The sequence below is a fragment of the Octopus sinensis genome, linkage group LG10 (assembly GCF_006345805.1).
Source record: "Octopus sinensis linkage group LG10, ASM634580v1, whole genome shotgun sequence".
Classification (NCBI taxonomy): Eukaryota; Metazoa; Mollusca; class Cephalopoda; order Octopoda; family Octopodidae; genus Octopus; species Octopus sinensis.
In genome coordinates, this window is record NC_043006.1 from 85,105,036 (window position 1) to 85,119,169 (window position 14,134).

Sequence of the window (14,134 nt, forward strand, 5' to 3'; positions counted from 1 at the left end):
AACCCATGCTGGCATGGAAAGCGAATGTTAAACGATGAATAATAATAATAATAATAATAATAATAATAATAATAATGTACTGTTAGTGCAGTATTGCTACAATGTAAGAGGAAATGAATGTCTAACAAGTAAAGACAGATTCAGAGGGTACTTAGAAATGGTGAGAGAATAAATGTGTGTTTGAGATCACAATATTTTTAACTGCCAGACATGATTCTTCCACTAAATGTGGGTTATAACCCTTTTGTAACCATATTTCTGCTGGAATACACTGCCTTTTGTTTCGATTAATTTTGAAAATAATGAAGAATTTATTAAAATAATTTTGCCATTATTAAGCTGATATTTAGAACAAATTAATATGAAATGTCGATGGAAAGTTTTAATTTAGCTCAATTTAAAACAGGAAATTTGTATCAGAAAACCAAGGGGGGACTCAAGCATGTTGGTATCAAAAGGGTTAAATCTTCTTGGCTTAACCCCTTTCTTTACCATATTTCTGCTGAAATACACTGCCTTTGTTTCAATTAATTTAGTAAAATAACTTAGTCCTTATTAAGTTAGTGTTTGAAACATAAATGAACTTTAAATGTTGACAGAAAGTTTTAATTTGAATCACTATAAAACAGGAAGTTTGCTTGGAAGAACCAGGGGCAGCCTTAGGTAGGTTGGTATTAAAAGGCTTAAATGAAAATCCTAATAGAGTGAAACAGAATTTTTTAATGAACTAACAGAAATCATTAGAGTAAAATCATCCTCATTTAACATCCTTTTTCAGTATTTCTTCTAGGTCTTTATGTTTGGGGTTCAAATTCTGCAAGAGTCAACTTTGCCTTTCATTTTTTAAGGTTGGCAAAATAAAGTGCCAGTCAAATACTGGGTTTGATGTAATTGGTTACCCCTCCTCTCAAAATTGTTAGCTTTCTGCCTAAACTAGAAAGAGTCTATGTAATTAATACCAAAATTCTCGAATCTTTCATATGACATTATTTATCTATCTATCTATCTTTATCTTATGAATCATTTCTTTATTTATCTATCTATCTATTTACATACCTGTATAGGGAACCTGGGAAGACATAGGACTGGGATGAGGTGGTGAAATGTGATTTTCGGATGTTGAGTCTTACAGAGGTGATGACAAGTGACCAAGTCTTCTAGCGATTTGCTGTACTTGAGAAGAGACTTCAAGCCAAGTGAAATCATGGTCGTGGTCAGTGCCAGTGACATGTAAAAGGCACCCAGTCCACTTCTGTAAAGTGGTTGGCATTAGAAAGGGCATCCAGCCATAGAAACCAGGCCAAAACAAATGACTGAGGGCTGATGCAACTCTCTGGCTTACCAGCTTCAGTTAAACCATCCAATGCGTGCCAGCATGGAAATGGATGTTAAATGATGATGATATAAATACATACATATATAAACTCTCTCACACACAAGTTTATGCTTACACACACACATTTACACTCACACACACACGTTTCCACTTACACACACACACAATGTTCATGATGACTTTATACCACAAATAAATGTATTTTTGAGAATATTCTTTGAAAAAGTTTTTCTTTGTTTCTAGTTTTCCAAAAACAGAAACAGACAACTCCAACCCGCCACCAAAACAAAAACTAATTAAAATAATATGGATAAAATGTTTCACATTTGTTTTTTGTGTTATTTTTCTCATAAATCTAATTTTTCTTAATTTTTCTTTTTCTCTTCCAGAACCACACAAATAGCAATCAGTGCATTTTTGGATACGTTTCAGAAAGTTGCTGACATGGCCACTGGATCTAGAGGTAATTGGCGTTATCTCCATTCATTCATTAACAAACAACCATTGATCTTATAGGATATTCATGCTAGGTGTTTCTTCTTTTTTTTCTTTCCCCCTTTCTTTTTTTTATGATCAGTTTGGAACAAAAGAAACTGGTAATTGGCCAAGAAAGTAAGGTGCTAATTTAAAGGATGGTGGGCCAATCATTTGTCTTTTAACACTGACTCTTAAATTGTGATCCTAGAAAAGTATAAAGATTGTGAACGGAGTGACACTGTATAATTAACATAATTTATTTGACTGCAGCACAAGATGCAGTCTAATAAATTATGTGTATGTATGTATATATATTCATTTAAGCAGTGACATTTTCCACGGAGCCAGTTTTCTGATTCTTTGGGCACTGACTCTTAAATTGTGATCCCAGAAAAGTGCAAAAGTGTAAAGATTGTGAACAGTGACACTATGATTAACATAATTATACCATGCACTAGAAGATGAAAACACAAAGAGAAAACACAACAACACGAGGACGTGGAACAAGTATAGTATTATTGGACACTCAGGAAAGAAGGAGGGTTTAATGTTTCGAGTGGAGCTCTTTGTCAGAAACATAGGAAAAGGAAAGATCCAAAGAAGAGAAGATGGAGTAAAAAAATCGCCAACGGTACACACGCGGTCACATTTTGAATGATCGGAAGGAAATATATATATACACACTCACACACACACACACATACACACATTTATATTTACATCACAAGATGCAGTCTAATAAATCGTGTGTGGGTGTGTCGCGGGCATGGCTGTGTGGTTAGGGAGCTTGCTTCCTAGCTACATGGTTTCGGGTTCAGTCCCACTGCGTGGCACTTTGGGCAGGTGTCTTCCGCTATAGGCCCGAGTCGACTGAATCTTTGTGATTGAATTCGGTAGGCGGAAGTTACTGCCGTGTGTGTATATGTGCGTGTAGGTGCTCAGTGCCTCTCCGAAAGAGAGACAGGGATATATATATATATATATATATTCATTGAAAATATAATCACCATTCAGTTCTATATTTAAGAGATGTGGAATTATTACATCATTTACATTATTGATATTTGACGGATATTTGTCCTCATCTTGTTTGTTGTTAACACACCGTTTCGACTGATATACCCTCCAGCCTTCATCAGGTTCGAGATTTCCCCACGCACACCTGATGAAGGCTGGAGGGTATATCGGCCGAAACGTGTTAACAACAAACAAGATGAGGACAAATATCCATCAAATGTAAATAGTGTAAATAATCACCATTGTTAGCAGTGACATTTCCCACCTAGGAACCTGTTGTCTGATTCTTTCAGCAAAATTTTAAATAAATAAATAAATAAAACAGGCTCTTTTGAAGAGAAAAATGTTTGGGGTTCTTAGTTCTGTTTTGACATTGTTTTTATGGGTTTTTTTGGGGGGGAGGGGCGGTTTTCTTGAATGTTTTTCTACTGGACAAGTATTCAAGCCCTGAGTATTTGAAAATCTGATGGTGCTAGGTCTGCTGAGTAGGGAGGATGAGGTAGAGCTCCCTAACTTAATGAATATATCCTTTCTTGGGTTACCTTGTTAAATGCTCTGCTTTATTCTCAGGGGACAGTTCATAAAGTACCTATTTCCTTGCACTTTACCAATCTGCCTGAGATTATCTTGCACAGTGGACCAAGGTTTATTAAGCCTCCAGGATAAGCCTCGGATATTTTGATGCCAATCCACTTCAGTTGCTGTTTTCACTATGTCATTATTGAGAACATTTGGTCTTGATTGATATCCATTCAAAAGATCAAAACCACTGTTTTAAGGGCATTCAGCTGTAGGCACCATGTCAAAACAGACAGGGAGCCTGGGCAACCCTTCAGCTGGCCAGCTCCTGTCAAAGCATTCAACCCATGCCAGCATGGAAAACGGACGTTAAATGATGAGGATGAATCATTGGCTGTTCTGAACACTCACACCATCAGGATGTGCAGTACATGTTATCTCTGACAGAGCAGCTAACCAGCTTCCATGCCAGTGGCACATAAAAGGCACCATTTGAGCATGATCGTTACCAGTGTCGCCTTACTGGCACCTGTGCTGGTGGCACGTAAAAAGCACCCACTACACTCTCGGAGTGGTTGGCATTAGGAAGGGCTTCCAGCTGTAGAAACTCTGCCAGATCAAGATTGGAGCCTGGTGCAGCCATCTGGTTCGCCAGCCCTCAGTCAAAATTGTTCAACCCATGCTAGCATGGAAAGCGGACGTTAAATGATGATGAGGATGTTGCATTTGTGCCCTTATGGAATTCATAAAGCAAGCAATGCCGAATATGCAGCTCACTAAATTCCTTGTCTTCCATGAACTATCACATGCAGCATATACATACACACTGTGTTTGGTCTTTAACTCTAATTGATTGATTGCAAGAACCCCTTTTATTTGCTTGAAAATGCACCATTACTTTTTGGTGCCCTTAACATATAGGTAATAACTAATGTTATCTACAAATCTTTATAAAGCTGAAGTTGTCTGTGTGTGGCAGGTTTGGTAGCCTTCAACTAACACTGTCTCCTCCGAGACCCTGGGACGCAAGTTGACCAAAATTGAGAGTATGATAGAAGAAGGCTTGTTCTTCCTTCCGTAGAAGAAAAAATTCAAATCAGACCATGTTAAGACCAAAAATAATTTACATCAAAAAGGTGCATTTGGCTATGAAAATCCCTATTTTTTACGATTTTTTGACTGCTGTGTCACCATTTTTCGGTGTATTTTCGGTGAACCAGAAAAATGTTCACATTTAAAGGGTCGAAACAAACCCGAGCAACGCTGGGCGATACTGCTAGTTTTATGGTAAAACTGAAAGTTGTAAATTTCAGGACTCCAGCTGTAACATTGAACAATGTTCTTTCATAGGTTTATTATGCATTTACAGCATTGAGCAATCGCAAAACACTATATCATACATCATAAAGCAAAGTTAGGAAAATACTAGAGAATAATGCTTGCATACTCTATAAAATTTCTCACAAAAATAGATTAATTATTTATGGAAGCTATACTCATATCACAATATGATGTTGAAATAATCATGCAAAGAACATACGCATCAAAAATTAATTTATGGATACTAACATGAAAACCTAACAGTTAAAAAACTCTATTTGATCACAACAAAACAAATAAACACAAGACTGTTGACATGAAAGTGTAAAAAAAAAAAAACCTTTGGTGAGGAAAGTCTACAAAAATTTGACCAGTCTATAAGAAGCGATGCACATGCTACATGTATTTCATTCCTTGGAAATGATACTGTGATAGTCTGGAAACATTTTACATGGATTTAGTAACTTTATTGTCCAAAGAGTGAGAGAGGGGAGTAAGATACTTGGAGTTGTGAAAGGTATGCTGAGAGATAAAAGGTTGAGTATGGAAGTGAAAAGAGGTATGTATGAAGCTGTTGATTGTGCCGAAAATGTTATACGGTGTAGAAATGTGGGGGCTGAGAGATGTGGAAAGGACGTAACTAGATGTGTTTGAGATGAGATGTTTGAGGGCTATGGTTGGGTATCATTAACCCTTTCATTACTGTACTTATTTTAAGATGTTCTGTGTTCCTTTCAATTATTTTAAATATAACAAAGAATTTAGTAAAATAACTTAGTTATCATTAAGCTAGTGTTAGGAACGTAAATTGTGACTAAGGTTTGGTGGAAAATTTTAATTCAAAACTTATGAAAACAAGACCTTTGTACTAAAGAGCCGGATTGGTATCAAAAGGGTTAAAAGTGGTCTAGATTGAATCCTTCCACCAAAATTTCATGTTAATTTATGCTCCAAAAACCACCTTAACCCCATTCAATACTGACCTACAAGAGACCACCTCCTATTCTAAGGTACAAAACTTCATTTTTACACTTTAGTGTTTAAACTGGCCATATCTGACCATATCTTTTACATTCAAACCATCCGGATCTGGTGTCTCACACCTACCCTACAATGTCATTCTGAAAATAGTTACCATTTATCAATGACTGATCTAGATCAAAATCTTCTATATTCAAATATTAGATATCAATGAATTGCTGAAAGCATGCTATAACAATAGGCATTCTTTTAAAATACAACTTAAAATTATTTCTCCTTCACTTTTTTTTTATTTAAGAAACTTGTGAAATTTATTTCTGACACATTTGGCACTTATTTAATGATAATAGGCATTTAACCTGGTTTTCCTTGCTAATTTTCTCGTTATTCTTTGGTAATCTAATTCACCAAAATCACCACCACCACCATACAAGTTCATTGTGTATGGGACCTTAGTGAAATTCGGTTAAGTTTGAGTCACAGCAATTTCTCTCTCAAACAAGACAAAAAAAGACCCAAGGAGACAATTCTGGTGCTGCTTGACCATTTGCCAGACATTTTTTTTTTTTTTATGTTTTAGTGGGGGGAAAGAAACAAACCAAAGTTACCAGTTATTCTTGAACTTTAATCATTATCAGACACTCGTTTGTCATCGTTTAATGACCAAATTAATGTCTAGATTATTCCAAGGGTAATCCAATTAATGATTCACATTCACAGTTTATTTATATATTTATTTATTGTTCACTGAGAATTGCAATGTAATACCATTAATTGTGAGGTCAGCGGAGAATTGCATGGCGCCTGTTGTTATCTAAATATATAAAGCTGAAGTTGTCTGTGTGCGGCAGGTTTGGTAGCCTTCTACTAACACTATCTCCTCCAAGACCCTGTGGCGTAAGTTGACCAAAATTGAGAGTATGATAGAAGAAGGCTTGCTCTTCATTCTGTAGAAGATAAAATTCAAATTGGACCATGTTAACACCAAAAATTATTTACATCAAAAAGGTGCTTTTTTTTCTATGAAAATCCCTATTTTTTACGATTTTTTGACTGCTGTGTCACCATTTTTCGGTGTATTTCAACCAGAAAAATGTTCACTTAAAGAGAATAACAAGCTACATAATGCAAAATTTCTACTTTTCAAAAATTCCAATTCTAAAGTATAGGGTCGAAACAAACCCAAGCAACGCCGGGTGATACTGCTAGTTTTTCTTTAATTTAATTCTATTTTTTTTTATATACATGCAGCTGAGATTTTTATTTGCAATCCAAGTTAGAGACATCATCAGGGCATCTGTCTTCAGTCTTGTCAGGACTCCATAATATAAGTACAAGTCAGCCCGCCTATGTGGTTAAGAAGTTTGCTTGTCAACCACATGGCTTCAAGTTCAGCACTATAGTGTGGCATCTTGTGCAAGTGTCTCCTACTATAGCCCCAAGCCAACCAAAGCCCTGTGAGTGGATTTAGTAGACCAAAACTCAAAGAAGCCTGTCATCTGTGCGTGCATGTGTGTGTGTGCGTGTATCCTACTCATCCCCCTCCCCTTTTTCATATTCTTTTCCTTATCAAGTTTAGACATTTACCCACTCTCATTTATTATTTCTTCATACAACTTATGCGTACCTTTTCCTTCTTTGGACACTAAATTCTGCTTGCGAATACCTGTTGAGGAAAGTGAAATCGCAATCAAAATCAAAAATGGCGTCCGTGCTAGCGGGGTGCAAAGAGCACCATATGAGTGTGATCATTGACAGAGCGGCTAACTGGCTTCCGTGCGAGTGGCACATGAAAGGTACCATTCAAGTGTGATCATTACCAGCGTCACCTTACTGGCACTCAAGCCCCGTGCTAGTAGGGTGTTAAGAGCACATACACATATTCTTTTATTCTTTTACTTGTTTCAGTCATTTGACTGCGGCCATGCTGGAGCACTGCCTTTAGTCGAATCATATCATTCCCAGAACTTATTCATTGTAAGCCTAGTACTTATTATATCGGTCTCTTTTGCCGAACCGCCAAGTTATGGGGACCTAAACACACCAGCATCAGTTGTCAAGTGATGTTGGGACACACACACACACACACACACACACACATATATATATATACGACGGGCTTCTTTCAGTTATATATATTCGTGTGTGTATGTTTGCATATATATGTTTGTGTGTCTGTTAAATGATGTTTTTTGACATTGATGCACAAAGAGTTGATTAGGCAGTTAGTGTTACAAGGCCGATTAGTTAACACATCACAAAGCTTATACGAATTAATTCTATTTAATAAGATCATTACCGATCCTTACTCTTAACGACTTCACTGCCTGGATGGAAAATCAAAACAAAACACCAAAGAATACAAGAAGTCAATTCCAGTGAAATGGAAACCCAGAAACCATAGATGTATCAAGTGGCTCTCAGGAAAACAGTCAAACTAATAGTTTGAGCTATCCAAAAACATAGACTGATGGTGGTGGCCATGTTTTGTTTCTGCGTTAATTTTTACTAGTTTATTGATTTGTATACAACTTTCCATTATTTAGTTGTTTTTTTATTTTAAGTTTTTTTTTTCCTTTTTATAACCTATTTATTTTATTTGAAGCATTTAAGTTGCTAATCGATAGGCAGTTTGTTTGGGTTTTATTTAATTTATTTTGCTTTTTTATTTTTATTTTTTCATAATCATTTTATCAGGATTACCAATGATTGATCTGTGTGTGTGTTGTCGTAACCATACAAATATATATATATATATATATATATGTGTGCATATATCTACATATATATATATGTATATATATGTGTGTGTGTGTGTGAGTATTTATATAGATAGATATATATTTATATATATATATAGATATGTATTTATATATATATATATATATATATATATATTTATATATTTATATATTTATGTAGATAGATATTAGATGTATGTGTATGTAATCTTTTCCGAGAAACAATTGTTTAAAAGAGTGCAATTTCAGATTACATTTTGGAGAATTTATTTAGTTATCATTATCATTATTAGTAGTAGTAAGGTGATTAGCTGGCAGAATAATTAGTGTGCCATGCAAAATGCTTAGCGGCATTTTGTTCATCTGTCTTTATATTCTGAGTTGAAATTCTGCCAAGGTTTAACTTTGTCTTTCATCCTTTTGGGGTCGATAAAATAAATATACCCTCCCTTAAAATCTCAGGATTATTGTTGTTATTGTTAGTAGTAGTAGTAGTAGTAGTAAGGTAGTGAGCTAGCAGAATTGTTAGTGTGGTAGTTGTAAATGGGCATCACTGCCATACAAGCGAAGTTGTCTGTTTCTAGTCTTCAGTGAAAAAAGATGCCTAGCTATGGGAAAATATTTCTTTGCTTAGAAAGAGGTGAGTGTTGGCAACAGTAAGGGCATCCAGCCATAGAAAATTTGCTGCCTCAACAAATTCCATCAGATCCATTCAAGCATGGGAAAAGTAGACATTAAATGATAATGATGATAATCCACCCATCCTGTTTTTGAAGTTCGCATATAATGGGAAGAAAATGAATAAGTATTAATTTAGTGTTAACCTTGTATAGTAATCATGAAAAAAAAAAGAAAATTTATATATATATATATTTATATGGCAAGTATGGGAGACAACTCCAAGCATGTCTCAGACTTATTAGATCTCCACAGCAAAAACAGATTTCACCAGCTTTGTTGTTGTTCCTTATAATTGCTACAAAAATGGATTAAAATAGTCTCATTGCTTAAGTATTTTTAATTAGATGGAGGCAGGGTTGTGGATAGCATGTCTGAGTAATTGCAGTGATTATTTTGTTTTTGCTTTTGTAATTTTTTTTTTTTTTAGCATATACTCTTAAGCCTTTTGTTCTGTACTTTACCATTTCTACTTCTTGGCTGCCTTCAAGATATTTCATTTCAATCACTCCTTTAAATATTTTAAACTGTGCTACAGTAATTTCATTCTTTGTATCCAACAGTAAAATCAAGATAATTGCAATAGAAAAGTCAACTTTTGACCCTAATCTTCTCAGAAGGGTCATTATCTTGCCAAAATGCTGCTCCTCAACGTCTTACAGAGGATTTAATTTTAAATTGACCTCACTCTCTCTCCCTCTCTCTTTCTCTCTCCCTCTCTCTCTCTCTCTCTCTCTCTCTCCCTCTCTCTCCCTCTCCCTCCCCTTTTTTGTTTATCCTTTTATTCTTTTACTTGTTTCTGTCATTAGACTGTGGCCATGTTGGGTACTACCTTGAAGGGTTTAGTGAAACAAATCAACCCCAGTACTTATTCTTAAGCCTGATACTTATTCCATTGGCCTCTTAGCTGAACTGCTAAGTTACTGGGACATAAACAAACCAACACCAGATGCCAGGTGGTAGTTGCCAAACACACACACACATACAATGGGCTTCTTTCAAGTTTTATATTCCAAATCTACTCGCAAGGTTTTGGGTAGCCCAGAGCTATAGTAGAAAACACTTGCCCAAGGTGCCATGCAGTGGGACTGAATCTGGAACCTTGTAGCTGGGAAGCAAACTTCTTACCACTGCGTGGAAACTTAGGCAAGTGTTGTTTACTATATTTGGGCTGTCCAAAGGCTTGTAAGTGAACTTGGTAGACAGAAACTGAAAGAAGCCTGTTGTATGTGTGTGTGTATATATTTTTGTTTTCATGTCACATAGTTGTTGTAAATAAGCGTCACTGTCTGGCCATGGGGTAATATTACCTTGCTTGGTAAAAAAAGGTTGAGAGTTGGCAACAGGAAAGGCACCCAGCCATAGAAAATCTGCCTCAATGACTTATACATGGAAAAGTTGATGTTAAAAAGGTGACAATAAGATAGTGAAATCAGTGTGGGTTTCCTTTTATGTATGTCCCAAATTTAAAAGATTTAGGGGTACTAAAATGTCAACACTGTTGCCTTGTCTACTTTGGTTTGATTAATGTTTCCACAAAAGGCAATAAATCTGAAAAAGTAATTTGCTTCCAACCATTTATGTTTGTTGTGGCATTACAGCTGCGTCTCTGGTTTCTTGGTAGCTTGTTTCTGGTAAATAAATAACAGCAGAAAAACATTTGCTATGATGTGTAAATTCTTTTACATCTTCAATTGAAGTAGCTATGACATCATCGTAACTTTGCCTGTTGATTAAAATAAGTTGTATCAAAGTACCATCCAATTATAAGAATTCAACATTTCTACATTTTAACTCTTTTGATACTATCCTTCCTGAGACCACTTCTGGTACAATGATACAAACTTTGTTTTAAAGTGATTTAAATCAATCCCTTGGGATTTAAACTGGTCATATTCAGCCCAAACATTCTTACCTGTTTTACATTCATACTGGCCAGATCCTGCCTCTCACACCTATCCCACAATGTCATTCTAAAAATATACAATCACATCGAGCAAATCTTGAAGCTATGAGGTAATGAATGATTAATTCAACAATGTGAATAAATAAGCATTAGCTTTGACAGAGTAATCTAAGTTATCTCAGATTGAATTGCATTGCTATTACAAAAAGTAGGACACAATATTGATGCATAAGACTTTAATATACTTGGTAGCATATTATAATTGCAAAATGAAATACGGTATCTCTACCAGCAATTAATAAACAGTAATCTCGATGTTAAAGAGTTAAAACTTCCCATTTCATGTGAATTTTTGTTCTTTAACATCAGCTTAATAATGACTAAGTGATTTTACTAAATTCTTCGTTATCTTAAAAATTAATTGCAACAAAGACTGTGTATTTCAACATAAATATGGTAAACAAAAGGTTTAAAATGATCCATAATAAAACCTCCCATCTAAACTTCATGTTTATTTATGTTTTTTAACGCCAGCTTAAATATGGTCAAGTTATTTATTTTACTAAATTGTTCAATTCTGTGAAAATCGATTGAAACCAAGAATGTATATTTCAACAGAAATATGGTAACAATAGGGTTAAATGCCTTAACACTAAGCTATTCTCATTTTCAATAGTGGTATTATTGTATTGCTATTGCTTTGAACTGCATCTTTGTCAAGATACAGCTAAACAGAACGTTGCAATAATACAAATGTGTTTCAGTTTCTCAATTCACTCCTACTCGCATTTTTTCTCTCTGTCTCTCTCTCCTTCCAAATACATTGTCTAGAAAGAAGAGACAATCATCCTTTCTGTATTGGTTGGTTGTTAAAGTTAAATTTAGTCCTTTTCGCATTTGGTTACATAATAGCTTAGAAATTAGATTTCTAAAATTGCATTCAAATTTGTGTTAAACCTGAAACTGTCAGCAGTCTTTTTTAACAGTTTTTTTTTTCTTTTTACACCAAATAATTACTTGCAATAAGTTTTAGTTTCTCTATAACACTCTGGCATGGATTTCATACAGGAAGTGCTTTTTGAAAAAAAAAATAAAGTAATGGAAAGAGAATTATTGCAACAATAGATGAGGGTGAAGGATAAAAGAAAGATAAAATATACAGGAAGTATTTTGGTCTTTCTAATGCCACACACACACACAAACCCATTAAAAGACTTTTTCAATGCATAATTGAAATGAATGTGCAGGGTTACATTCTTCAAATATATTTTGTTTTGGGGTTTTTTTCCCTTTTTCTTGAAGTAAAAGTAAATATGTTGTGAAATGATATAAAATAAAATATATAAAATAATCGTGTTTAGTATTCAGGTTTGAATCACTGTGCTGTGAGAAGTTCTTATATATTATTATGGTTGTGTGGTTAAGAAGATTACTTCCCAACTATGTGGTTTCAGATTCAGTCCCACGATGTGGCGTCTGGAGCAAGTGTCTTCTACTATAGTCTCAGGTCAACTAAAAGCCTTGTGAATGGATTTTGTAGATAAAAATTGTAAGAAGCCCGTTTGTGTGTCCGTCCTTGTCTTGATATCGTGATGGTCGTGAAATCATTTCCAATCCCCCATCAAAAACAAGTCTGGTCATGTGAAATTATCTTCTTTGGAAATGAGTAAGGGTTGGTGACAGGAAGGGCATCTGATTGTAGAAAATCTGCCTCATTGAATTTGATTCGTGCAAGCATAGAAAAGTAGATTTTAAAACACTGAGGAATATGTTAATGATGATGATTTTAATTTGACATTGATACTCCTTGTTTGAAATTGATTCATTTTAGATTCTGGTTTGAAGAAGGATGTATTCTAACTCCTTAAAGTTCTGTAGTGCTTTTCTTATAAAAGTCCTTCAATCCTGTTACAAACTAGGGATTTTGATGAAATGCAGTTAGTCTAGTTTAAAAATCATAAATGTATAACTATTGAATGAATTTGGATGAAATTTGCTGAAGCAACAGGTATAAGACCATAAGCTGATAACTGAACTTCATGTCCACTGAATAATTTAATCTTTAACTTTTTTTTTTTTTTACCCAGTTTACAATCTTATCCTTTTTATTACCATATTTCTGTTGAAAATGCACTGCCTATATTTCAGAAATTAATTCTGAAAATAATGAAGATTTATTAAGCTGGCATTTGAAACAGATTTACATGAAATTTTAATGGAAGGTTTTAATTTAGATCACTTTAACTATTTTGTTGCCATATTTCTGTTCAAATACACTGCCTTTGTTTCAATTAATTTTGAAATTAACGAAGATTCCATAAAATAACTTTGTCCTTATTAAGCTGGTGTCTGAAATGATTTTACATGAAATTTGGATGGAAGGTTTTTTTTAAATCATTTTAAAACAGGAAATTTGTATTATAGAATCAGGGCTGGTCTCAGGGATGGATTGGTATCAAAAGGATTATTTTACTGTATCCAGAGATTATGTAATATTTCTGAGAGACAAAGCTCTTAGCTTTCTGCATACATATGCAAATATCACAGTTTTTTAGGCGCTCTTTTACTCATTGTTTTGAATGAATTTACAAAGGAAAAAGTAAAAACATTTATGTTAATTACCCATTTCATAATCATCATCCACTTTTTTTCTTTATTGATTTGATATAAACTTTTTGTTTTTTTTCATAAGCAAAACAAATTAAATATTTATGAAAAATTATACTAAAAAACATCTATTATTATTAATAAAGCAAGTTGTCTTTCTTCATAGGTTCTTTAGATGAAACAAACGAGCTAAATAAATTACTGTTTGTGTTAGCTAGTAATCTATTAATTTCCTTTCTTTTATATTTTATCAATAAGATTTGTGTAAAAGTTTACTAGCATTTTCAGCAAACATTAAAGATAACAATTTTATTCTTTTCTTTGAAATAGTAATTAACCAAAATGGTTAAGTGAGAATCACGCTTCAGATATAGATATTGATTTCTTAATAATTCCTCCATGTAATTTTGTTTGGTCTCATTTTTCTTTCAAGTGCCTAGGGCCAAGATTTCTGATATCATCACCACCACTACCACTATCATCATCATCATCATTTTAATGTCCTTTGCCAACCCTTATTTCAAGCAATGTAGTATTTCCTCATTACCAGAT

At 34.3% G+C, this 14,134-nt stretch overlaps 1 protein-coding gene across 33 annotated transcripts in view; it reads left to right on the plus strand.

Moving 5' to 3' along the window:
• Window positions 1-14,134, plus strand: part of LOC115216372 (protein MTSS 1) — a 337,421-nt gene that overhangs the window by 144,126 nt on the left and 179,161 nt on the right. For all 33 annotated transcript variants that reach the window (XM_036506884.1, XM_036506899.1, XM_036506878.1 and 30 more), the window contains exon 3: window positions 1,726-1,799. In XM_036506884.1, coding sequence (XP_036362777.1) covers window positions 1,726-1,799 — 74 coding nt within the window. The remainder of the gene's footprint in view (window positions 1-1,725; window positions 1,800-14,134) is intronic.